General features: G+C 41.0%; 1 protein-coding gene across 1 annotated transcript in view; it reads right to left on the bottom strand.

Annotated features, from left to right (window-relative positions):
- The window catches only part of STX5 (syntaxin 5), a 19,276-nt gene extending 5,109 nt beyond the window's left edge, over positions 1 to 14,167 (bottom strand). The window contains exons 1-5 of the mRNA XM_018564997.1: positions 14,029 to 14,167; positions 4,896 to 5,107; positions 2,814 to 2,884; positions 820 to 875; positions 72 to 143 (exon numbers count right to left, since the gene is read on the bottom strand). Of these exons, the coding sequence (XP_018420499.1) occupies positions 72 to 143; positions 820 to 875; positions 2,814 to 2,884; positions 4,896 to 5,093 (397 nt within the window). The 5' untranslated portion in view covers positions 5,094 to 5,107; positions 14,029 to 14,167. The remainder of the gene's footprint in view (positions 1 to 71; positions 144 to 819; positions 876 to 2,813; positions 2,885 to 4,895; positions 5,108 to 14,028) is intronic.
- Positions 14,168 to 27,486: the final 13,319 nt, after the last annotated feature.

Here is a 27,486-nt window from a genome sequence, read left to right as displayed (position 1 = left end):
AATATATATATATATATATATATATGATTTGGACACATAAAAAAGGTATCAGCATAATCTATGGATGCCTACTTGTTTAATAATGTACGTTAGTTCCTCAATTTCCACTGCTTTGTCATCAAACAGGGATTTTCTTTTAGCCACTAGAAAAAAACAAAAAACAAACAATAAATCAAAATGATATATTTGATACAGTTTGTATTTCACAAAAATAGACATATTTATAGTCCAATGGTATGAGTGTATTCATCAAAAAATCCGAACTGCGCATGCGCCCGCCCCAAGATCCTTTGCGGCCGCCTGAGATTTTGCAGATTTTTGGACGGGAGCGCGCTTGCTAACAGTAGATATATGGGAAAACAAAATTGAGGCTTTAATTATACTTTGAGGGGATGTTCCACCTGATTGTCTATTCTTTGCAAAGAGAATTTTCACTTTGTTTCACATTATTCGCCAAGATTGGTGAAAACTCCCTTTGCAAAGCTCCTTCAAAATCAAAATGAATAAAGGTTACTTAAATCCAACATTAACAAATCAGTGATTGGAGAAAATGTAAAACTACTCCAAAGATTCAACACTGATTTTGCAGAACTGGCAACATCTGTCTAGAAGACACAACACAAAATGACTATTTTACACAAGAGCATAACCAACAACACAGCAGTGCTGAACCTAGGTGTCCTCTTATAGAAACAAGGAAAAACACACTATACATGAATGCAAAAAAATACTATACCTATTAAAAATACAATTCTAATTATTTAAATAAAGAAGTTGCTGTTTTTCTGTACATAAACAAAAAAAAGTTTTTAGACTTACATATTGTCAGTTTTTCCAGCTTGCTGAACGTGTTGCTAAGATCCTTTCCGATTCGTCTGTAGAAGACAAAATGTGCCAACAAAATGAATAAAATAAATACAATTTTAGAAACAACTAAAAGAGGAAGAAGACTGAAAAAACATAGGAAAAAAACAGAAGTGTGCTCTTGTTCCATTTAGGGATGCACAGATATATCGTCTGAAAATGGCATTTTTGGCTAAATGCCGAAAGTGCCATTTTTGGGTCAATACATGGGCGCATCCCTGATTTCTTTCCTCCCCGCTGGGTGCTGCTCTGTGTCCCAACGGGGAGGAAAGAAAGTGCGACAGCCGGTCGAGCTCTGCGGGAGGAGAGCGATGTGAGCGGCCGGCGTCTCTCCTCCCACACCGCTCAGCCTACTATCACTCTCCGGCAGAGTGGTGTGGGGGGTGGAGACAGCCAGCGCCGTCACAGGAGGCCGAGCTCTGTGACAGCTGTCAGGAAGGAGAGCGGGTACAAACACTCAGTGATCGCTGAGTGTTTGTAAATAATTGAGGACATAGCATGTTGACTATATCCTCAATTATGAATGAATGGGAAGTGATCTACATCACCTCCTGTTCATTCATGATTGTGGTAATAGTAAACACACTCTGTTCTCATGTTATCAATGAACGGGAACACTCAGAGGATTCCTGTTCATTGATAACTGGGGCTGCAGAAAAAAGGGATTGAGGACCCTGTGTCCTCAATCTATTTTTCTATTTTAAAAAGGGAAATATCAGGGGTCTGCTTAGACCCCTAATATTTCCCTGTAGCCCCTAAAAGTAAAAAATACATTAATAAATATAAAAAAATTTAAACGTTTATAATAAATTAAAAAAAAATGAAAATAAAAATTTTTCGGTTTCGGCCTGACAATTTTTTCTTATTTTGGTTTCAGTTTTGAAATGTCCATTTCGGTGCACCTCTAGTTCCATTATGGTCCATCAGAAATGGTCTCCAATCCTCTGCATCCACAAGCATTACGTCACTAATTTACAAATAGACCTTGGATGAAATCTTGAAGCGAAAGGTGCGAAAAAGAAGGCAGTCTTCAGAAGAACAACAACAACAGCATAATCCTACCTAGACTACTTGCTACTTCCTGTTGTTTAAAAGCTACCCAACTAAAGGACCTTTACCTACAAAAAAAAATAAAAAATCTAATTCTACCAATGGAACCTTCTATGTATGATGATTAATAATAACAGACATGTCAGGCGTACAATGCTGTGGATTTTTAATTACTTACACTTGCAGAGCATTCACTTCCTGCTTTGAAAGGGCAAAATTACTTTAGTTTACCAAAGCAATGCACACTGGGATTGCCTTGCCATCAGCAGAGCATTGCTCGGAAATCTCATCTGTAATCTCACGAGATCTCAGGGAAAGGCATTTTCCTCCCCTGAGATGATGAGCATGGTCACATGTCCTAATCACATGTGCCAGAAATCCAGGAAGTAATAGAGCTAGTAATCTGCCCTTAGTAAACATGACCACTGCCAGAAGACTGAGGAAGAAGAGAGAAATAAGGTATACAAAGCCGGCAATTATCTAGAAGTATGCGTTTGTAGATTGTCATTAGTAAGCAATTCTATAAGGTGTGCCTGTTGTTATTTTAAAGATATGGGTAAAGGTCCGCTTTAATCCTTTTGCAGACCATCAATTCCATTGAGTATTGAAGATGACTGCTAACATACTCACTAAAATATAGTTTTTGTTTTAAATTTGAAAGGTCATTTAGCATCTCAGCCTTTTTTGTGTGTACACCATTTAGAATGTAAACTCTTTGGGAGTTTTTGGGACACACTTGGACCTGTTTACTTTTATAAAAGGAAAATAGTCACTGTTGGTGCTAGTTACTGTTGGTGCTATTTAAATAAACACTGCAATCGTGACACAATATAGAGAAACGCTGTAATAGGTAAAGACGTTATGAGCAGAGAAAGGAAATAGAGAAAAATGTTTCTTACTTGGCCATAAGAGTAAATTCACTTCTCTGTTTCACAGCATTAAGAGAAGGATTAGACAGCTGAACACCATTCTGCAAAGAATAAATCAGATCAGCATGAGTGAAAATGACATTATCAGGTAACTACATCATGCTCTACCTGTATGCATTTCAGTGCATTACTCATGAAATGAATGGGAGCTATCTGACTATCCAGAAGTAAATTTTCACATCTTTAACTGGTTCTCCCATCAGGCTGTTTTATATATACATATTATACTTACAATAACGTAAGTGATCATTTAAAGTGGCATGTGCAGCAAATGTATATTTAGCCATTTACTAATAATGACACAAAAATGAGGAAGCAGTCTATTTTTTAATTTTTTTTTGTAAGTAGGTTCACACTTCTGCAGTAATGTAACATGTAATGCTGTACCATTCATTTTAAATAGCACCACAACACACCTGGATTTTTTTAACACACCGTAAAATAATTTCCTTGGAAATTTAATTGAGGGACACAGCATTCAGAGACAATTGGGTTATACTGTTTATACAGTTAAACTGGGTTATACAAATCAAAACCATGCAAAAAAAAAGTCAGTGCAAATTTACACTGATCAGCCTTGTATTACCCCTTTCACTCCCAACATGCCTAAATGTAATAACAAGCAGGGCTGAGAGTAAAATTAGAAACAGAGGTGTTGGACCTGTGTCTCCCAGTGAACTTCTAACAAAAGCTTTTTATGGAGAGTACAAAAATCCAATTTTCTCGTTCATTGAGGTGCAAAGAATTTGAAGAAAACAACATAAAACTTGAGAATACCTGCAGCTCAAATCGCTGCCTGAAGGACCTTATGCGCAAAGCTGGCATCATTTTTTAGTTTAACTTTATTTAATTTTTACTTCATTGCTGGAAACAATAGCCAGTCTGCTATTGGATATTTCATGGCAGCGGAGGCACGGGGAGGGAGGCAGTGGAGGACCAGGACAGCTGCGGAGGTACAAGGGGAGCAGCGGGGGAATGCAGCCACAACGGTCTCTCCTTCCCGCTGCCTCTGCTGATACAGGCGGGGAGAGCAGCGTAGATTGAAAGGGACCCAGATTGCTGCAGCCAGCACCAGCGGGGAGGAGAAAGGAGGAGCAAAGCGGCGGCAACTAATCGAAAAGCAACTAATTGATGACGAGAATCGTTGACAACTATTCTCATTAACGATAATCGATTAGTTGTTGCAGCCCAAGTGCAATTTTAGGCACATCAGGGTGCATGGGTCTTTCATTTTGACTGTGCTTCCTTAATGCAATGCACATCATAATGCACCACTCAATTGACTTTATACGCATTCAATAATAGTAGGGTTGGATCACATCATAATGCACCACTTAATTGACTTTATAAGCATCCTAAGGCAGGGCCGGATACCAGTAATATGGAATTCACAAGCCAGTCTGTCCAATCCAGGAGCAAGCAGGATTATCGCTAGGAATTTTTATTTTAAGGAGCGGTTATTTTTAAAAGAGCATTGGCTACCAGGTTCCTGGTATTTGTCCAGCACTGACCCAAGGATACAAATAAACAGCCCATTCCTCACAATGTGTCAGCAGATTGGGCATTTTATGGCCAGGCCAATTAAAGGCTTCTAGAAAGTTTTGAGACAAATGATCATAGAGGGCTCTGTTCTGTCAAAACAATTGATACAGTCCTACTATAAGCTTGCACAAAACACCAATTTTACTGTAGCTGTGCTCTATAGGATCTTCTTACATTTCTCTTCAGGTTTCTGCACATAAGATGGTTGAAAATGTCCGCAGCTTGTGTCCCATATCTGATAGTTTTACTTATCTTGCACGTAGAATCTAGCTGCCAGAAGGACAATCTCTTCTTGTGGCTGTATCATGTTGATGGAATTATGACAGAGAGAAAACTAAGGTCTGAATTTAAAAAGGTCACTAAACAGCAAAAGGGCTAGATGACTATAGGACTCCGTCCTGAAATTGTGGCACACCCCTAACTGCAAACATGGACAAAAACAAGCATAAAAAAAAACCCAAACATAACTGTATATGAACTTGTATGCCTTTTTCGCACTATTATGCTAACCTGACGTCCACGCAGAGACTTGCAAGCAGATATGAACTCAGCAGTGCGGTCCCGGCAGGACATCACGTTAGCTGGAGGAGGAAGAACCGGAGGAGAGAAAACCTCAGTAGTAGTGGAGGGCAGGACTTGGGTCTGTGGAGGTCCTACGTAAACTCCGTTATCAGTGTTGCGGGAACCGTGACGTTTACGAGTGTTCATGAGTCCTGGGCCAGCTGAAAGATAAACAAGTATTAATCCATGCAAAGAATGTGTAGGGCAAGCACATGGTCACCAAATAATGCCAGATGCCTATAATTTATAACACCAAATTTCAACAAGATATTTCTTTCAAACATCCCAAATGTTTGCTAGGCAATGCACAGTAAAGCTGCAGCTAACGATTATATTCAAAATCGATTAGTTAGCCGATCATTAAGTTCGATTAACCGGTTAAATCGGGATTTTAAAAAATAGCTCCAGTGATGAACTACTAGTTTGTATTGAGATTGCAGTCCATCACAGGAAGCAAGCTTGGAGCGGTGGAGTGTGGTGTGCAATATAGTGAAATGGAAAGTGCAAAATTATAGAGCAATCAATGCATAATGGCACCGGCTATAGGGGACTACAAATACCAGCAATAGAACATTATACAACGCAATGCAGAATACCACCAGCCCTAGAGGAATACAACAAATCCCAGCAATTATAGCTGGTGGTATTCTGCATTGTGCTGTATAATGTACTATTGCTGAGTTTTTTAGTCCTCTATAGCTGGTGGTGTTCTGCATTGCACCACTGTATAATGTATTATTGCTGGGATTTGTTGTACTCTTCTATAGCTGGTGGAATTCCACATTGCACTGTATAAATGTATTATTGCTGGGATTTGTAGTCCTCTATACAGCGCAATGCAGAATACCACCAGCTATATAGGAATACAACAAATCCCAGCAATAATACATTATACAGTGGTGCAATGCAGAACACCACCAGCTATAGAGGACTACAAATCCCAGCAATAATACATTTATACAGTGCAATGTGGAATTCCACCAGCTATAGAAGAGTACAACAAATCCCAGCAATACATTATAGAGCACCATGTGTGGGAAAGTGCAAGTTTAGCTGAGCAGTCTTCCAGCAACTTGCTTCTGAGATTGGGCCTGTCCGTCGGCGGCTGTCATCCCCCCACACCTGCACCTCCTTACTTCTTACCCGCGTCCCTGTGCCGATCTTGGATGTGGGTGGGCGGTGAGCGTGAGGCGGGGAGGAGGTGCGGCCTTTGGATCGTGGATGCGGGCGGGTCTGGCAGCGGAGAGCGCGCGTGGAGCCGTGAACAGGGCCAACTAATCAAAAGCCGATTAATCGACAATCATCGATTATTATCAACTTAGCAGCCCTAATGCACAGTCACAAGTATACCATAGAGGAAATAAGATGGATGTATAATCTTTCATACCATTAGGCAGGCCATTGACAGAACCATTTTAAGAAGATAGCAGAAGGATCAATGAATAGTCATGATCAAGATGACGGTAAGTGAACAAACTGATTGTTTTTTGCAACTCATACAATATCAGAGTAATTCTTTCTAATCATTTGCCATCTAAGCAGTAGCTGACGTCTTCAAGACCTACTAGGAATGCACCAAAATTTTGGCTGCAGAAACATTTCAGGCAAATAGCCAATAGTACCAAAATGGCCGAAAATGCAGTGCATCCCTAGCTTCTCTCCTCTCCCCTGGGCGACGGTCTGTGTACCCTCCGATCCCCGTTGCTTTCCCCCACCTGTGTCAGCAGAGGCAGTGGGGATGGGAGGGGACACAGAGGCAATCCAGCTGCCTGTGCCCAGCTGTCAGAAGGCCGAGGGGGCAGGCGGTGATCTGACAAGGATCAGACAAGCTGTCAGGAGGCCGAGGTCTCCACCCACACCGCCTCCTGTGACAGGCGGAGCAGACAGGATGGACAGCAGAGTACAAACACTCAGCGATCAATTCACTAAATGTGAACAATCTACATAGCTGGTACCAGCCACAATTAAGGCTTGTCAAAGATGGAAAAAAATGTCATCTGGTTTGACGAGGATCAGACAAGCTTGCGTGACAGCAGGTTTGTTTCATTTTAAACAAAAACAATGGGAAAAAAAATGTATTGGCAAATACAGAGAAACCTGATTTTCCAACAGGATGGAAAATTCTTGTCAGCAGTTTACCAGTGATGAGAGATGTTCAGTGTTAATTTAGTCGACTAAAATGTTTCATCATAGTTTTTGTCATCTGCATGTTTTCACCGATGAAAACAAAATAAAAACTAAGTTAATAGGAGTAAAACTATGACCAAAATACATTGCAATTGTCTCTACTGGAGATTTAGTTGACAAAACTAAACTAAAACAATTCAGATGACTAAAATGCGACTAAAACTAAAATGTGTATTTTAGTCATCTGAATTATTTTAGTTTTGTCAACTAAATCTCCAGTAGAGACAATTGCAATGTATTTTCGTCAGTTTTACTCCTATTAACCCCTTCATGACTAACGACGTACAGTGTAAGTCGCTAGCATCGGGGCTGTTTAAACAGACTCCCGGCGGCTTTTGCCCCATATGTGATAGCAATTAAAGTAAATTAAAGTAACGTAAGAAAAAAATGAAATAAATAACAGTTTTTAAAATTAACATTACATAAAATAAATCTAAAAATAATGTAAAAAATGTTTTAAAGTACCCCGCCGCGAGCACGCGCGTCGCCTGGTAAACACGCTTCAGGTGCGCCTACGTATGAAAACGACGAACGCGCTACATGTATTTTTTAAAAGTAGTAACTTGCATGTAAAAAAACACAAATCCGGCCGACACAGCAGCTCAGGGATAGCAGTTAAAAGCTCCTCGTGTGTGAATGAATCTGCCTTTTGACGCGTTTCGTCATGTGACTTTTTCAAAAAAGGCAGGATATCTTTAGCAGCTTTAGGCTCAAGTTTAATCTAGGTAGCTCCAGGAGCGCAGAATTCATCTCTCTTATAATTATCTATAACTATCTGTAGATTGCCATTACTAAACATTTAAAACAATGTCTTTGCTGTCATTTTTAGGATAAAGGTGAAGATCCTCTAAGTATTTGAGATGTCCCAATATTGAGGCTGCCAGCCGCTCGTTCAGCCCAGCACCTGTCGCAGAGCCCTGGTAAAATCTGGATGCAACCATAGTGAGAAACTGCCCTGAAATCATTAAACGCTATAGTTTTAGAAAAAAAAGGTTAGATGTCCCTTTAAGAAGAAGCACCGGTAATTGGTATCCGCGAGAACCTGAGGGAAAGTACTTGGAAAAAAAAAAATGGTATCGGGGATCTCCCTAACAAGTATCTTTATGGTTTATAAAAGATTAAAACCATTTTTGGAATCCAAAATTCTTGTGTTGCAAAAATCATGCATCACTGTATTAAAACATTTTAAGCTGGTAAATAATCCAAACATTATAGTTTATTGCTTATAGTTGTAAGAATATTTCTATTCCTAATAAAAAGGAAAAAAATAAAACTTTAACCCTCGCAGTGGGGCCTCTCTTTCCCTCCGATGTAGCGGTCTAAGGTCCCATAAATCATCACGCTCAATACACTGTATATAGCCGAGAGGACACAGAGAAACTGTCCAATGCTGCAGCGTAGGAGGGCACCGGCTGGAAGGGGCGCTCTCCTGCTCGGAGCTTCAGGTGAGTATAACTGTTACTTTTGAACCTAGACAAAAATTAGCACATGACCCCACACATGGCTACCGCAGGGGTAGTCCCACTGCATGGGTTAATAAAAAATGTCCTAGAATTCTTTAATAGTCACTACATTTTCAATAAGATCATGTAAAAAAAAAAAGAATTATTGAGATACGTTGTAGGTATTGGAATTTTAAAATCAATCAAAATGTGTCCAAACCCCCCCCCAAATAAAGCTTGCCCTCAGAAGAACTTACTGGGAAGAGGAAATGTATCGTGTCACGTGGTATCCAATCTACCTTGAGCCTCAAATGCTGATACTTTGGTACCAAGCTAGTGGGACAGCTCTGCCATTAAAAACATCTTTTATATGCCAGCTACCTGGTTGCACTGCCAAAAATCCAACATCTGTGCTTAGTTCAGATTGCTTAACCCACGATACAGTATAATGCATTCATTATAAAGGTTCGCATTTTAATTATTAATGGAAATAACTGGTCTAAAAAGGCACCTAGACACTAGGGCTGCAACAACTAATCGACATAATTGATTATAATCGATTATTGAAAAAGTTGTCAACTTTTTCAATAATCGATTAATCGGCTTCCGATCAGTTGGCCCTGTTCACGGCTCCACACGCGCTGCGCGCCGCACCTCCTCCCCACATCATGCTGGCCGCTGCCAGACCCGCCCGCCCGCATCCATGATCTTCACGCCGCACCTCCTCCCCGCCTCACTCTCACCGCCCGCCCACATCCACGATCGGCACAGGGACGCGGGGAGATGTAGTAAGGAGGAGCAGGTGTGGGGGGATGACAGCTGCCGATAGACAGGTCCGATCTCAGAAGCAAGTTGCTGGAAGACTGCTCAGGTAAGCCTGCACTTTCCCCCCACATGGTGCTCTATAATATATTGCTGGGATAGTGGGATTTGTAGTCCTCTATAGCTGATGGTACATTGTGCTGTATATTATACAGAGCAATGTACCATCAGCTATAGAGGAATACAAATCCCAGCAATACATGGGATTTGTTGTATTCCTAAATAGCTGGTGATATTCTGCACTGCGCTGTATAGAGGACAACAAATCCCAGCAATAATACATTATACAGCGCCATGCGGAATACCGCCAGCTATAATATACTATTGCTGGGATTTGTTGTATTCCTCTATAGCTGGTGATATTCTGCACTGCGCTGTATAATGTACTATTGCTGGGATTTGTAGTCCTCTATAGCCGGTGCCATTCTGCATTCATTGCTGTATAATTTTACACTTTCTTTTTCACTATATTGCACAGCACACTTTTTTTTTTTTCTTTTTTTACCTCCACCGCTCCAAGCTTGCTCCTGTGATGGAGTGCAATCTCAATACAAACTAGCAGTCCATCACTGGAGCCACTTAAAAAAATTAATTTTATTGTTTATCCGATTAACCGATTAATCGAACTTAATAATCGGCTAACTAATCGATTTTGAAAATAATCGTTAGCTGCAGCTCTACTAGACACCACACACACACACACCTTCCAGAGTGGTTGTGTGTTGCTCCCAATACTTCCACTGTCTGAAGAATCGCTTAAAAAATGACCATTGCTTTGTAAGAAACCATATAAACAAGCCCACAGACATGGAATAATCACTGCCAATCAGGGTCATTGTGGCTGGATAAGGAACAATCATATCTATGGGTAGCAGCAGAAAACTGTTTGGGCTGGGGTTTTTTGGGGGCCTGTTGCTATTGTTTGTCCCAAGATAAAGCCAGAATTAGACTGGCCATCAACCTCCCTCCTTACAAGTCAACGTGCATACTTAGATGATATATATCAATGTTAAAAGCAGGATTGTTGACATAGCCGTTTGATAAGTGAACAGAAAAGCTAAGTGCCCTGTGATGTCTGGTGAATGTTAACTTCAGTAAAGATCTCATCTGTCTTAATGAGGCAAACAAACATGTTGGTGTTCCATTACGATAACCGAGAAGCCTCTCATTTATAGCATAACATATACTGGATGCAGTATGAAGACATACTTTATACAGCATGTTCATATTGCATCACCATTCATGCCATATTTTCACTTATTAATACAACACATACACTATATTACCAAAAGGTATTGGGACACCCTCCAAATCATTTGATTCAGGTGTTCCGTGAAATTCCTTGCTACTAAATATTCTGTGGTCAACTGTTCGGTGGTATTATAACAAAGTGGAAGCAACTGGGAACAACAGCAACTCAGCCACAAAGTGGTAGGCCATGTAAAATGACAGAGCGGGGTCAGCGCATGCTGAAGTGCACAGTGCGCAGAAGTCGCCAACTGTCTGTACAGTCAATAGCTACAGACCTCCAAACTTCGTGTGGTCTTCAGATTGGCACAAGAACAGTGCGTAGAGAGCTTCATGGAATGGGTTTCCATGGCCGAGCAGCTGCATCCAAGCCTTACATCACCAAGTGCAATGCAAAGCGTTGGATGCAGTGGTGCAAAGCACGCCGCCACTAGACTCTATCGATTCTCTGTCTGGCAATATGATTGATGTGTCTGGGTTTGCCAGGAGAACTGTACTTGTCTGACTGCATTGTGCCAAGCGTAAAGTTTGGCGGAGGGGGGATTATGGTGTGGGGTTGTTTTTCAGGGGTTGGTCTTGGCCCCTTAGCTCCAGTGAAGGGAACTCTTAAGGCACCGCTTAGGGGCGGGCTTCCGATGACCGCAGTGAGGGGCGGGCTTCCGTTCACGGCAAACGGGCAGTGTGCGCACAACGGCACTTGTCGAACAAGCAGGCCACTAACCCACCGAGAATCGTATGATTCTCGGCGGTTTTTCAAGCCTGCTTGTTCGACGGAAGACTTGCGACCGTACAGTAGAAACGGTTGAACGCCCAATTGGCGTCCCAATACTTTTGATAATATAGTGTATAATTGCAATATACTGCATGTATAAGTGGAAGGGCTTGTGGGAATTGTTTTGTTCTCTGTCACTGCTCACATAACTGCACACAACTGGTCAGCCAGTACTGGGGAAAGACCGATGGGGATCCTCAGAAGGATATACATACGTTAAAGGTTTGGCCCAGAGTTCAGGTTTAACACCGCCCCTTGTCTTGTTACCATAACATACGGGAAAGTGTTCTGTAGTCCACAGAAGCTAACTGGGCAGTACAGGGAGAGAGCACAAGAAGTTACAAGTTCATTCTGGCAGAATCAATATGTATTCTTCTGTACATGCAGCATTTTTAAAAAGACAAAAAAAATGGGGAAATGTTCATGTATTGGAAAGAGGTTTGTTTTTTACAATTTTGTCCATACATGTAATTCAAAAGAAGGCAGAACGTTCACTGGAATGAGTAAACAAGATGAAGCTGTGTTCACTTCAATTGACCAATCAAATACTACCCAAAAATCCTGACTTTTTGTTTCTCTGCAAGTGAATGGCTATTGAAGCTGTGAAGTGTGGGAATCTGTAAAAAAAAAAATACAAATAAATGGACTTTATAGGTAGATCCTTTTTCTATACAGTTGATGGTAAACGCTGCTGTTCCGACATATCAAAGATGAAACAAAATGTGTGAGCAGCTGATTTACCACTAACTAGTTTACTAGCAGTGGATGGGATGATATAGTGAGTTACAGAATATGTATATACCATTATTTCACAGCTACACATACCAAAGTTCATCAAACTTTATAAAAGACAAACGTCACACCAAGCTATGCAGCATTTCCTTTTATGATGCATTCACACCAAAATATGTGCATTGGATGCGACTCAGTGCAAGTGTGAGATCCAGTGTACCCATCGCACTCCTGACCCAATAATACCCGTAGAGTCGGGTGGGTGCCAAAGTGACTGCAGATGCCTCTGCAATCCAAGATAAGTGTATGTATAAACTCACTCGCACTCCAATAGAATTTCAAGTAAAAAACGATTTATTGACTCGATTGCGATCACATCATATAGCGACGTTTCGGAACTACAGCGGTTCCTTCTTCAGACAAACAGAATATGCAGCCATATACCATTATTTCACAGCCACACATACCAAAGTTCATGAAACTTTATAAAAGACAAACGTCACACCAAGCTATGCAGCATTTAAGTTTAGGATGCATTCACATCAAAATGTGTGCATTGGATGTGACTCAATGCCAGTGTGTTCATTCATGTTGGCATAGTACGTTGACATGCGTTGCATGGTTTGATATTTACACATACGTTAAATATACGTTGTGCTGAAAGAAAGAAAAAAAAAAAAGTAAAGCCTGCTCTACTTTGTTTTCAGCGCAGCTCACATCAACACAATGCACTGGTGTATAACTCTTCCACTCTCACCCAATTTTCAGATGTCCTTGCATTGGCATGCATTGAAAAAATGCATTGCAACAAATCTGGGGTGAATGGAGCCATAAACTTCCACAAAGGTACGACTATCTCCCAAACCATACTATAGAACTAATAGAAAAAAAAGGTCAATAGTACCCAATGTTGCTTAAAATGAGAAAACATGGTATGTCAACCTGAAGACAAACACCGTGCCTTCCAGCAGCTCAGCGCTAACTGCACAGGCATGTATTGATTTGGCAGGGCACGGTCAAATGTGCCACCTTATAATGGCAGTGGTACAGTAATACGTAGTGGCAGAGTGGAATGACTGACAGTCACTGCTCTCCACATGGAGCTGAGCAATCAGTGCTTACATGATTGCTCAGCTCTTAGTATAGAACCAGCAAATGACAGCTCCAGTGTCCCATGCTGGCACTAAGCCGGGAGAGTAGTTTTACTCTCCTCTTACTTCTCCTTTAATTATTCATGTGGGTTTATGCTGCCACCACATCTAATGAACACAGCTGTCTCTCAATGAACGCAGAGAAAAGAAATTGAAAGTACATAGTTTCTATTTTCTCCATAGTTCATTGGCAGACATGTCTGGATTCATTAGGATACACTGTGCTGGCAGCACAAACTTACAAATCTGGTGTGGTATCTCTCAGTGGAGTCAGAGAAGAGAATCTTGTAATGTGCACACAAATTCCATCAGGTCAATATGCCGGTGATAACAGACAAGTAATGTATTCTCTGGTGAGGAACACAGGCAAGCTGCTGTCCACAATGACAGGGAATGGTGGAGTTGAGGGGACACTCCTTTCAGTGACCCCCATGACTGTTCTATAATGAAGGTGATGATATACACTTGGGGGTAACAGCACAGCAACAAGTGGGAGCACTGCAGTCACCCATATTCAGTGACCACCTATGTAGAGTGACCACTGCTAACATCATCATAACACAAAGCCCCCTGAAACCAATTTCCCTTTCCCGGTGACTCCAGGTTATGACGTAACCCGCCTGAATAACAATGACCCCCTTCCCCGGTTCCCTCAGAGAAGGCACACCGTGTCTGTACGGCGTCCTCGTCACAGACAGCCAGCTCAGTCTTCCATTACAAACACTTACGGTCCTTTATTCTTCCGTCACAACTCCTTTTCTGCCTCAGCAGCCGCCTTCGCAGTCCTCGTCTGTGCCGGGGGTTTCGCTGACGTCAGCGCCACGTACTCACGCGTCACTGGCTACTAAGCGCCAGAGAGCGCAGAATGATGACGTTAAAACGAGGCGCTCATATGACAACCCGGAAGTGGGCGAGACATACAGAGGCAGTGAAAGAACCACCATACCTATTTACCGCACAACGCTGGCGTGACCTGACCTACAATAACCACTGACTGCGGGCAAAGTGCTCTGTTGTGGATGATCTGCCTTACTTCTTGTCCTTTACTCAGTTTATAATCTGTTAAATGGAGCCTGACAATGCTGAGTGCTCATTTGGGAAAATACTAACTGGTAGGTTGTCTCTGGCGGCAGGCTTTAAAGTGACCCTGTCAAGATTTTATATATTTACCAATGGCAAGGTTCTGTAATAGAAGAGCTGTGTGTCTGACCTTCCCTTTCTTGCTGCCTTTGTTACTGTTTTTTGCATTTGACACTTCCAGGAGTGTTGGATGGCTGTGTCCCTCACCACACACTGTAGTTTCTTCCTTCAACCCTACGTCACTGCCAAATCCTATAGTGGCAGATGGTGGGATGATGAAAGTATGGTGCTCGGCAGGGGAACACAGACATCCAACTCCTGGAAGTGTCCAATACCGAAGAAACTAGTGGAGGCTGCAGCTCTGATATGAAGGGAAGGTATGACACATGGGCTACCAGAAAAGTGAGTATACTCTTCCACTAGAGAGAATTGCCAATAAGCATTATTGAAGGACCTGCCAGGCAGGGCCGGATTTCCCACAAGGCTGCTGAGGCCCGGGGCAGCAGGGGTGGTATTCCTATCGCATGAACAGGCGGGTAGTATTTTTTCCTACATTTAGCCCTGCTTTGGGAAAGCAGGGCTAAATGTACAGTTCGTTTTGTACCAGTTAGCTCCTGTGTGATAGCAATAAAGTTAGGTGAAAAAAAAATTTAATTTATATAAAGTAAAATATAATTAAAAAAAGTTAAAAAATATTTTAAGATAAATAAAAATTTTAATAAAAAATATATAAAAAAATAAAAGATAACATTAAAATTAAAAAAGTGCTAAAAAAACAACAACCCTTCCGCCCCCGTCATCTGGTTGCCATTCTCCGTTGGGGGGGTTGGCAGGCAGGGAGAGGGGCGCATTGAGGAACCTGACCTTGAGGCAGCAGAGGGAGTAAATCCGTCCCTGCTGCCAGGGACACTTCAAAGCCCAACTCCAATCTCCACCCCACTCAAATGAAACCCCTGGAAGCCATTCCATGTGTGCAATTAAGAAGTATACTGTGGGTACAAGGACAGCATCAATGTGTACAGAGTTACTAAAGAAAATCCTCATGCTCGATTCAACCACGCTTCATTACTCCACAACTGTTGTTCAGTGCAATGTGCCCACAAGCACAATTTGTCACCGTTTGCAAGAGATTTTTTGTCTTCAGTGTTCCCCGGGTCTTTCTAATCCTAACAGCGCCTATGAGCTCCCACCAGAGCATGAAATAAAGTAATAATATGCAGTGCTATGGAATTATATAAAACAATAACAAAGTGCTATAAAAGTGAAATCATATTCAAGACATACAATCCTTCATAAAGTCTTATGTATAACTTTCCAATAAATCACATAAGTGCTACAAAACCTGTTCTTTTATGTCTGCCAATTATCTCTTCAATGTGTACTAATATATTGAATTACAAAGTGTCAATTAGGGCTGCAACAACTAATAGACATAATCGATTATTGAAAAAGTTGTCAACGTTTTCAATAATCGATTAATCGGCTTCCGATCAGTTGACCCTGTTCACAGCTCCACACGCTGTGCGCCGCACCTCCTCCCCACCTCACGCTCGCCGCTGCCAGACCCGCTCGCATCCATGCTCTTAAATGTTGATTGAAAGCTGCTGTACTGTAAACCCGTGGGTCTAAAGGTATTTCGATTGAATATACAGCGCTAATAACTCAATTAGTGAATGTTAGATTACTAAATACAAGTGTATATATACAAACTATTTCTAACATGCGACTGTGTCAATTGATGCAATCGATGCTAATAACAAGTGATATGTGAAACACAATGTTCTTAAATAATAATTGGTGTCAATATCCTCTATAGACAAGAACCATGACTGAAAACAAATTGTTAAACCATCGTGCTATCTTAAACAATATATGAATTTTCTTTTTATCCTTCACATTGATTCTAATGTGTGATAAATCTCTGTGCAATCAGTCTGTATGTGAATAAAAAGTCTCTATGATAATTTAATTCTGTGCAAATAAACGTATGTATAAAATACAAAAAGTCTCTGTGATAATTTGGCTCCGCTTCAATAAAGGTGATCGAGTCTTCCAGTGTTCGGTGATTTAAATAGTGCTTTTCTGGGGTTTGTATTGTTACCAACACATTCCCCTTTCAGAGTGCGTACTCACCGCAAACTTTTGGCTGTAACAGACAGCCCCACACGTTTTGTCTGATGGAACACGCTAATACGGCGTCTTTATCGGCACCTACTGACCACCAGTCTTTGAAGTGTAGAGTGTTCATCCAATCATGCAAAGAAAAAAGTCCTTCATCGTGTAATAATTTCCAGGAGAAGTTTATTAGAAAAATAAAATTCAGTAACAATAAAAACACATCCGGCCGGTTCTGTTTTAATATTGTTGCTTCAAATGACCGTATATGCACATGAGCTGCCTTCCAAAGTGTTGCCTCAGATCAGGGGAGTCTGCATTTGTAGCAATGTGAACATTGTGAACCATTTCATGGAACCCTGCCTGAAGAGCATTTTCAACCTGCAAGAAGACTATGCCCAAACCCACACTTGAGGTGTCATCTGAACCAAAAATGTTCGATCACCTTTTATTGAAGCGGAGCCAAATTTTCACAGAGACTTTTTGTATTTTATACATACGTTTATTTGCACAGAATTAAATTATCATAGAGATTTTTTATTCACATACAGACTGATTGCACAGAGATTTATCACACATTAGAATCAATGTGAAGGATACAAAGAAAATTCATATATTGTTTAAGATAGCACGATAGTTTAACAATTTGTTTTCAGTCACGGTTCTTGTCTGTAGAGGATATTGACACCAATTATTATTTTAGAACATTGTGTTTCACATGTCACTTGTTATTAGCATCAATTGACATAGTCGCATGTTAGAAATAGTTTGTAACATTCACTAATTGAGTTATTAGCGCTGTATATTCAATCGAAATACCTTTAGACCTACGGGTTTACAGTACAGCAGCTTTCAATCAACATTTATATTAGTACACATTGTTTAGAGTATCACAGTAGATATAGGATTCACTGGATTTAACTTGTCGTTATTTATTTTATTTGATCACCATCCATCGATTTATGGTTTTAATTTTATTGGTATAGGTTCATATGTTAAAAAATTGAACATCCAAGCGCTGCTCATCCAGCTAAACAATATCTCAACAAAGTGCAACTGTGCTTTAAAACTCTCCCATATACCAAAGTGATATTCAATCCACTTTGACATAATCACTATCAGTCACAAGACACTTCAATTCCACCTCTGTACTCTGTGTGTCACTTCAAACTGAATACTGCTCACCTTCTCTTAATTAAGATTCCTTAAGAGACCTTATCTTAATTAAGATTCGGTCATGCACGCGTGTATATAGAACTCAATTCTTTACGTTTTTCGTAGTCCTCTGCAGAATTCTAATAAAAGGAAACCACTCATCCTCCTTAGATCTTACCACTTCTGCACGTTACTGATGGAATTAGGTTATTAAATGATAGCGATACCTAAATATCCCAACATAATCCACTCCAAACATCCAGCGCTGAGGCCGCCATTGTGCTGCAACACACGTGTGTTAGAGCTGCTTTTGCCTTTCGAGGTGCCATTTAAAATGAATGGCACTGCAACATGCTATTCCACATATCGTACATTGCAGGAACATGTGTGTTACCACAAAGCACCCTAAAAGGTGTGTTTAAGCCTGTGACTGGAAATGTATATCAGAATTTAAATACATTGTACTGACATTTTAGTACATCCCACAATTTATTGATACACACTTTAGGTCCTACTTTTTGTTGAGGCTTTTCAGGCCACTGACAGTGCCATGTAAGTGTAGGCACTATTGGATGTGTTATTATTGCACCCGCAGGTCTCTAGGTTTGGCATAGGTTTGGGGTAATGTATTGAGTAGGCAGTTGTTAAAATAAATGATACTCCCAAAGGTAAAATATGCCAGATATGCACTAACGGTTGAATTAAAACTCTATTAGTTTTCCGGAGTAAAAAATGGAGATGAACATTTGACTAATTGCTATGGGCAACTTGGCTACTTTTGCAACAATGTTGGAAAAAAGGGTCAATCTGTAATGGTGGCCTTTATGTTAGGAGCAACATAAAATGTTTTGTTAGTTTCAGCTAAACTCCAGGCAGACAGAAAAAGAAAAAAATAGTGCTACCAGAGTTTGGATTAGTAGCCTCTTCATAGCCCCAATCATGCCATATCCCGCAGGACTGTCACAGGATTGCATCCCATGGGTCCAGGACACGTCTCACATCTGAAGGGCAAGCTGTCCTTGTGGAGGGCAAGGTGTCTGGCAGTCACAGCACATGGAAGGAAAAGCAAGGAGAATTTAAGGAAATCTCTTTTCTTCTGACTGCCAGCGTTGGCACATTTTTTTCCTTCACAGTGACATCACAGCATTTTCTTCTACTGAGCACCAATGCTCAAGAATGATTTCCTCTCACTTATCACAAACACTACAATGGTCTACCTTTCACTAACTACTGAGACAGGGAAAATCCTTTTCCTCACATACATAGTCCGGATCCCTGCACTCTAGCCTATGTTGTACCTCACATACTCCTAATTCCTGCAATCTATACACTATGTTGTACTCTTCATAGAATAGTGAGAGCAAAAAAAAAACAAGTGCTCAGTCGAGTCTGCTCTTTTTTAATATGATATGTTGTACTTACCATAGTCCTGAGCCCTGTACTCTTTACAGTATTTTGTACTTACTATGTTCAATGTTACAGAGTCCTGACCCCTAAAATCTATACCCTTTGTTTTACTTACCATAGTATCAAGTCTTGCATCTTATACAGCAGGGTCATTAAATGGGGGACCATGCACCAGCCTTGGAGTCCGGTGTATCCACTGTCAGACGGCCATAAACCAGTGCAGGTTGGCGATTGTGGTCCAGACAGGGTTATGGCCGTCTGACAGTGGATACACCGGCCTCCAAGGCTGGTGCATCCACTCCCAGCTATAATCCAGGGCAGGCCCCTCTTTTGCTTCAGTCATTGGCTGCTAGGACCACTGGTATCCTAGCGACCAATGATGTCAGGCAGGGCCAGCTTGTCAACTCAGGATGAAGAACGGGAGCAGACCGGGGACGTTCCCTGATCTGCTCTGTGATGAATGAAGTGTTTATTATCTCAACAGCTGCTTTATGCTTTAGTAGGGTAGCTTAGTAGCTTTTGTAAGGTAGGCTTACGCAAATTTATATCTCTGTCTATATTCTGTGAGCAAAAAAGCATATGTAAACAAACATTTTTTTAAAATTATTCTTTGTTCAGAGGTTTATGTGCATCTTGTTTGTGGCACAGTAATTGAGATATACTGTATTTTGTTTAATTTGTGTGCAGTGTATACCCAGTGACCAGACTAATACTTTAACTGTGTCCTTTTTAACTACGCCCAATATTCAGTGTTACATCGTCATGCCCACTTTTCCCTAGAGCCCACTGGACACATAGTATATCCCCACACCACGCTGTATACACCCAATATCCTTACACCAGACTGATGCTCTTTTCTAAGAGATGATTCCAACTACATGTGCAGAGTCGATTGGATGATCCAGACCATTCTGAATTTAAGTCCTTTTGTTTGGCAATAAACATGTAATATGTCCTTCAAACAAGCATGAATAAAGAATGCTTTGAGATGATACCTGTAGTGACCCTGATAATGTCTGGTAAAAACCTAACCCAAAAATGATCTTATGATTACTGAATGCCAACAAACCTATTCTCCATTGAGTGGCCTGAAATGTCATTTTAGTTCTACAAATAAAAATTTCCCAGATATGACATGGTAGAAAGGGGGAAATAGACCTTTGAGCTCTTCCAGAAGAATAAACCTCACCTCGAAAATTACCTGACCATCTGTGCACTTAAGGTATGAAACCATATTGTGTTTGCAGTGGGGGGAAAAACATGCAATATAATGTTTGTTACTTATGTTGTCAACCAATTCTTATTTTAATCTTTTGCAGGCGTCCTTATTAAGAAGACGGTGCCTGCTTTACAGAGTGTACTTTTCTATAGTAAAGAACCAAGTGTTTGTAACCACTAAGCTTTTGTAAACTTTATGGTTAAAGATTGCCTGCAAATAAATACTCAATACTTAATCCTTGAGCAGTATACTGCCTTACTAGCTGCTATTCTTATAAAGGTGCCCATACATCTTGTGATTATCGTTCGATTTGCGAACACAATTGGGTTTTTGTACGATAATCGGCCAGTTGATGGGAAGCGTACAATCAGAATTACTGTACAACTGGACGAATTTCGACTATAGGGCAGGCTATAAAACTTTTTTTGAATCATACAAAAATCGATGGATTAGTGGCGTTTTAGTATGAGAAAAATCTCAACATGGACACGGCACAATTGCAAACGAAAATCAATTCTGTCGATTGACGAAATTTGGACAGTTAGTATTGCTAAAGAACGATAATTGAAATCCACATTGGTCTGTGCATGATGGAGCAGTCGTGCGGAAATCGAACTACGGTTCAATGACGGGATATAAAAAAAAAAAAAGTACTATAATTGTAAGGTGTATGGGCACCTTAAGGCAGTAAATTTCCCTTTTGGCCTGTGTCGGTTGAAGTGACACAGAGTGATGTCCTCTCTCTGTTATTATTGCCTAATATGGAATCTGTATACTCCTAGTAAGGCACTGAACTACGTCCTTATTATGAAGTCACTTGCTGCCTGGAGAGTCTCCTTCAAATTATGCAGATGAATAGTGGTGAACTAGTGAGTGTTCCTTTGGTGCAGTTTATCAATGTATTATCCATCAATACACAGAGATTTCCTAGGTTCAGTGTGTTGCTGAGCCAGTGCTAAGGATTCATAAAGATTTTTTTACTTGGTGTGTCCTGCTGAGTCAAGGATGGGGATACATAGAAATGTCCAGGTACAGCATACTACTGAGCCTGGGATGGAGGTTACAAAGGGATTTTCCAGGCGCACTGTGCTGCTGAGCCAGGAATGGATATACACAGAGATTTTCAAGGTATTCTGCCAGGGTTGGGGATACATAGAGGTTTTGCAGGTACAGTACCACTGAGCCAGGGATGGCAATATACATAGATTTTCCAGTTGTGGTGTGCCAATGCTCCACGGATAGAGCTGCAATGGGGAAGTATTCATCTATGGAATTTATATATTTTCAATGCCATTTGCCTTTTTCTCCTATGAGTCCTTTTTTTATTGGAAATTTATTCCAGAATAATACTACATTGCTGAGCCAGTGGTGGGTATACATAGACATTTTCCAGTGTGCTGTTAAGCCAGTGGTAGGGATACATAAAAATATTCTAGATACCATGTTCGGCTGAGCCAAAGATTGGGATAAAAAACATTATCCGTGTATGGTTTGCTTATTAGTCAGTGATGAAACTAAGACCTCATTCACACAGATATAGTAAACACTGCGTACAGATGCATGCTTATTTCTGTGTGCATCTGTATGCAACACATGCAAATACATGGCCCCATACACACAGCTGCGTATGGTGCCATGTTTTCACGTTGCGTACAGATGCGCACAAAAAAAGGGAACAGTGCTAAACCTGGGGCCGCAAATTGTACGTATTTTTTGCACGTAAACGCATGTATACACATACAATGTAATGTTTCTGGTGCTAAAAATAAAAAAAATGTACGCATTGAGAACGCATACCTGCTGACCACGCATATACACGCCAATATGCATCACAAAGATGCATATTTTACACATGATTCTGCACTTGCATTCCTTCTTAGAGCTTGTGAAGGAGACTGTTAGAAAAACATTGGTACTACAATGTATTTATTTTAATTATTTTTCTTTTTGTATGTTCAATGAGCAAGCACACTTCTGCTTGTCAAGGAGCTTTATTTTGTTACAAAGTCAAATTTGCAGGATCTAGTTTCACACAAATCTTTGGTCATGCAAGGATCCAGCTCTGTAAATAAATGTTCACATACAATGGTACTTATCACAGTGATGTAAAAATAACCAGATTAAGAGGAGTTGCTTGTTCAGCATGCATTTAATTATGTGCCACGTGTCCCTACACACCACCCAGTGTTTAAACACACTACTCAACAGTGCTGAGCGTAATCCAGTGATAATATACAAAGGCAAGTGATAATAGGTGATATTTAAAGTATATTTCCACTTTTGAATAAACACAAACTTTACATTTGTTACTTGTTATTATTCACCTAGCATAACTTAAAAAAATGAATCAAAAATTGCTGCTGGCATACTACTTTTTCTCTAAACTGAATTTTGCACTTGAATTCAAGGGGGTGGGGAGGTTAATGTTAACATAATTAGCCCTGACTGTACTGGCAGATCTCCTTATCAGTGCTAAACTAGATTTGAGCACTATGTCATAACAAAGGGTTAAAGGCATTCTATTTTAATGAAAGGAACCTCGGTGTGTCTCTAGTCTTTCCATGGGAACAGACACTTTCCTGACATTTTGAAAAAGTCTAATGCAGTCTACCGAGAGGCCTGCTACATAAATATCTGAAAGGTAAGAAATATTTTACACAATATATTTTTAGGTATGTTGCGTGACTAGGAACATATATAGTGGGGGCTTTCTCAAATTTGCTTGCAAAAGGGGAAATAATCTTTTATTCTCCATCATACACACTACAAGATATTGTTAGAAATGAGCAGAGCAACATTTCATCATTTTTTTCAATAAGACAAAAAACAGTGTAGTAAACTATAGTAACCAATCAGAATGAATCTATGTTTTCAGTATTGGAAATCTGCTCAGTTATCGGTTTGATGTGTACATCATACTTGCTTTGCTTAAAGCCAAACTCTGAAAAAAATGATAATTTACACACCGCACTGGGTGTGTAAATTATTACTGAAAAGCTGTGTGTAATGTGTGAAGGGCTGTTCAAAGTTAAAAAAAATCTTTCATTGCAGCATGCCAGCTCCTGCATTTAACTCTTGGGTTCTGGGCGCTGCAAGGAGTATTATCCAAGAAAAATACAAGGCATTTTGTGAATGGGAAAGTAGTGAGAAGGGGTTGGGATGCAAATGGAGTACAAGTAGTGAGAAGGGGCAGGGATGCAACTGGAGCACTTCACTGCTCAAGTCACATCCCTCACTCCCTGCAGTGTTCCAAAGTCAAGAATTATGTGTAGGAGCCACACAGCTTTTTTTAGTGATAATTTACACTCCCACTGTGGGGTGTAAACATTTTTTTCCCCTGGAGTTTGGCTTTAATGCAGGCACCTATTTTGTGAAGGGTAAACATGAAAAGAAAAAAATGTGCATGAAGAAAAATATTTATATCTGTAAAAATTGGAGGAAAAAAAAAAAAGGCACAGGTTCATTGAGTTCAACCAATAAAAACATCCATGTATAGAACCCTATACCCAAAGCTGATCCAGAGTAAGGCAAAAACAACCCTTATAAAGCATGGTCCAATTCTAATTTTCCAACAGGAAACAAAAATCCCTTCTTAACCCGTCAATTGGATATTCCATAGCTATACAATTTCTGGTGTTAATTATAAATGTGAATAGCCAGCTGTGGCATCACTAAGGGGGTGCAGTCCACCCCAGGTGACACCAAAATGACTGGCAGTCATTTTGGTGTCACCCCTTTGAAAAGTCAGTACTTGGTCATGGACCAAGAGCCCGACAGCTGCATGAGAGGAGACCGGTCAGGGTACCTTATCCTGCCGGGCCGCTGTCCCCTGCTTTCTTTGCCTGGGTTCGTCACCAAGATAGCCGCTGGCAGATAAGCGCGTGTGACATCCTCTTGCGGTATCACCCAGTGGTTGCTCCAGGTGACACCATGCCTCAGGACCATCGTGATAGCCAGGTATATTCTGTGTATCTAGGAATGCATCCACCTCCAGAAGATGGGTTTATACAAATTAAATAATTCCGTAAGAATGGGGTTAAAGTGCACCCATTATTCCCCAGGGTGGTAGATTAATATTCTACTGTGTGACTTTAAACAGGTCACCAATTACTATGTTCAGTTGTAAAGGATGGATTCTCATGTTTTTAGTTTTTCCCGTTATGTGTTTCTGCGAGTGCTTATATAAAGAATTTACCTCCCAAAAAAACCTAAAAACATTATCACAGGGAATATTTTATTTCGTCAGTGTCTTATGTGCTATGCTCATCCATAATACCTTTGTATTTCATATTTGTTAGGTTTAAAAGGGATGAGATGGAAACCCTAACTGACCCTGTAGTGAATCCCCAATGTGCAATCACCGAAACAAGGTTTGACTAAAAGGACTAAGGAGATTATGCCACAATAAGGAGGCAACAGAAATAGATGGGTTGGAAGACGAGAGGCGTGACTGCTAATAGTCTTGAGCATCAGGGAAGAGGTTATGATCAGGTCTGGAGGATTATTGTAGCATCCTACCAGTCTAGATGTGTTGTCATCTCTCAGAGGCTGCAGTGTGTACCAAAAATTATGTACCCACCCTACACATATCCTATTATTTCTTATGTGGGAAAGGTGACCACCTATTAAAGTTGCATTGCTCTCCCTTCTGCCAAGAAAGAGAGATGAGCAGTAGACAAGGGTTTTTGTTCTGTGCACCTCTGTAGTTCTAAATGAGGGCATGAATTAGCATGAACCCCAACAGATCTCCATGCAATTCCAGAGCAAGCATCGTAGTCCCAGACGTTCAGAATCTATGTTACTTAAAGCAAAGCTTTACCGAGAAAAACGTGTAGGCTCTCATTGTTAACTTGTTTGAAAATGCTAGTTGCTTGGCTGTTTTGCTGCCCCTCTTTCTCCATTACTAGTGACCCAAACAGGTATGCTGGGGGGGAGAAAAAAAAAGAGTTGACTTTACGGTGACTTTCATGTTATGGATACTTGGCAGGGATGCACAGATACCAAGTATTTGGGCAAGTACTCGCATGGAGCTGGATTCATTTCCGAAAACGGAAGTCGGGAGGGGGGTTATGACCTGCCTCCCAGCTTCCTGATTGGCTAGGAAGCCAGCTTCATGTGTTGCTAAGCAGCCTGGCTTCCTAACCAATCAGGAAGGCTGGCGGCACATAATGACCCGTCTCCCTGATTGGTCAGGAAGCCAGGCTGCCTAGGAACAAGTGAAGCCAGATTCCTAGCCAATGAGGAAGCGGATCATGATGTGCCCCCTGGCTTCCTGATTGGCTAGGAATCCGGCTTCACTTGTTCCTAGGTAGTCTGGCTTCCTGACCAATCAGGAAGCGGATCATGATGTGCCGCCCGGTCAGGAAGCCAGGCAGCCACTAAAGCCGGTGTTCTTTCACTAGAACACCGGCTTCATAGACAATCAGGAAGCCAGGCAATGGGTCATGATCCACTGCCTGACTTCCTGATAATCGTGGTATAAGGCACCGGTACTCTGTATCAGCGAGTACCGGAAAAAACCCAACCATCGGTACTCATACTCAATACCGAAAAACCGGTATCGATGCATCCCTAATACTTGATATAGGCTAGTGACTCAAAGGGGTTGATTTACTAACCTTATAAACACACCACGAACATGTATACACCTCTGTAGTGTGTTCCCTCCCAGCATGATCTATGGGTGGAATCTAAACACCTTTGTAGTGTGTACACACCCAGCCGGTGTGTTGTGCAAAGCCAAGCATGAATTTGCAAGGTGATGTTGTGTAAATTAGCTCTATGTTGTGTTGCTTGCGTTGATGAATGCAGGAATGTAAATGCATGCGCTAACCATTTTTGTCTAAACTGTGAAGCAGCATTATATATGCATCATGTGCATGATTTTTCCATATATGGCATTAGTGAAAATATGCTTTTAGAGACTTTTTGGTCGATAAATAAGTTTTGCTGTGTAAAAATCACACTTACCTTAAATGTCTCTTAATCCGATCTTCTTTCCTGTCGTTTTCATCTGTCCCTCCAGTTCTGCTCTGGGTCTCCGATCCAGCGCTGATTCCTCTGTCCTTGCTGGCACTTCTTGTCCCACGGTGTCTGCATGCCGGTGCACGCCGTCCATATACTTACCTTGTGTCTCTCCTCGTCTCCCGGCCGAAAATCTGAACTGCGCATGCGCCCGCCCGTGAATTTTCAGATTTACGGACGGGAGCGCGCGGTGATGACAGGGATAAGTTTAAACTGCTTTTAAAGTGTTTTTTTAAAAAAAAGTTTATGCAAATATCTAATGCTTGCTAGCAGTAGATATATGCACAAAAAACAGTGTTTAATAACCCTTCAAAAGCCAGTTCTATTCTGTGCATTTAGGACCTGGTTCACTATATGGCTCATTTATCTGTTTATACACAAGTTAGACAACTAGCATTTTCAGAAGAAAATTGGCGGTGGCAACCCTTATATGTAGGGAGCATCAGCTAAACGATGTTAAGAGCATTAGGCCTTGTTCACATGGGCAGTGAAACCGCATGGCTGATGTGCAGTTTTACCGCCACCCGCTGTAGTGGTAGCACTGTGGCCAAACAGTGCTGTATACGTTGCTGCGGCCGTAATGCTTTGCATCTAGGCAGAAAAAATACTGCATGTCGTGTTTGACAGGCGCTGCCAGGCAGCCACTCCTTCACCGTCCTCTGAAAAGCAGTACTCTGTGGATCTATACACCAAAGTAACTTTTACTTATTTCCACTAGCCTTCTCTGCAGCAAACCACACATAGTGGACTTCCGCTGGCAGGCAGTCAGCACACCAGACATTCCGGCAGAACAGTTCCACTTCCCTAATTGAGAAACCATGCGAGGCCTAGGCTTTGGTCAGATGATCCACTGTACTGTTAGAATACAATATAATCGTCGTACTAAGGTATTAGGCTAAATCTGCAGTTAGCTTTAGAATTCACTGAGCAAGTCTTGCATACTACAGAGAAACAAAAATTGCCAGCTAGTGTTATATTAAACATCTGGAGTAGAGCTACTGCTGTAGTCCCAAATTTGGATATTTCAGGTATCAAAACTTTGTACTACACAGACTCCCAGTGTAAGGCCAGAGCACCATTGCCTGCAGTAGATATATTTCACCCTATGTTTTAATGTTTAACAGAGCAGTATTGTAGAATTCTATGGAGTTTAATACACAAATGCACACTTTGTTAATAAAAAAAA

The sequence above is a fragment of the Nanorana parkeri genome, unplaced genomic scaffold (genome assembly GCF_000935625.1).
Source record: "Nanorana parkeri isolate BGI_ZX_2015 unplaced genomic scaffold, ASM93562v1 scaffold25, whole genome shotgun sequence".
Taxonomy (NCBI): Eukaryota; Metazoa; Chordata; class Amphibia; order Anura; family Dicroglossidae; genus Nanorana; species Nanorana parkeri.
Note: the sequence above shows the minus strand (reverse complement) of the source record. Positions and strands in the feature narration are given on the sequence as shown.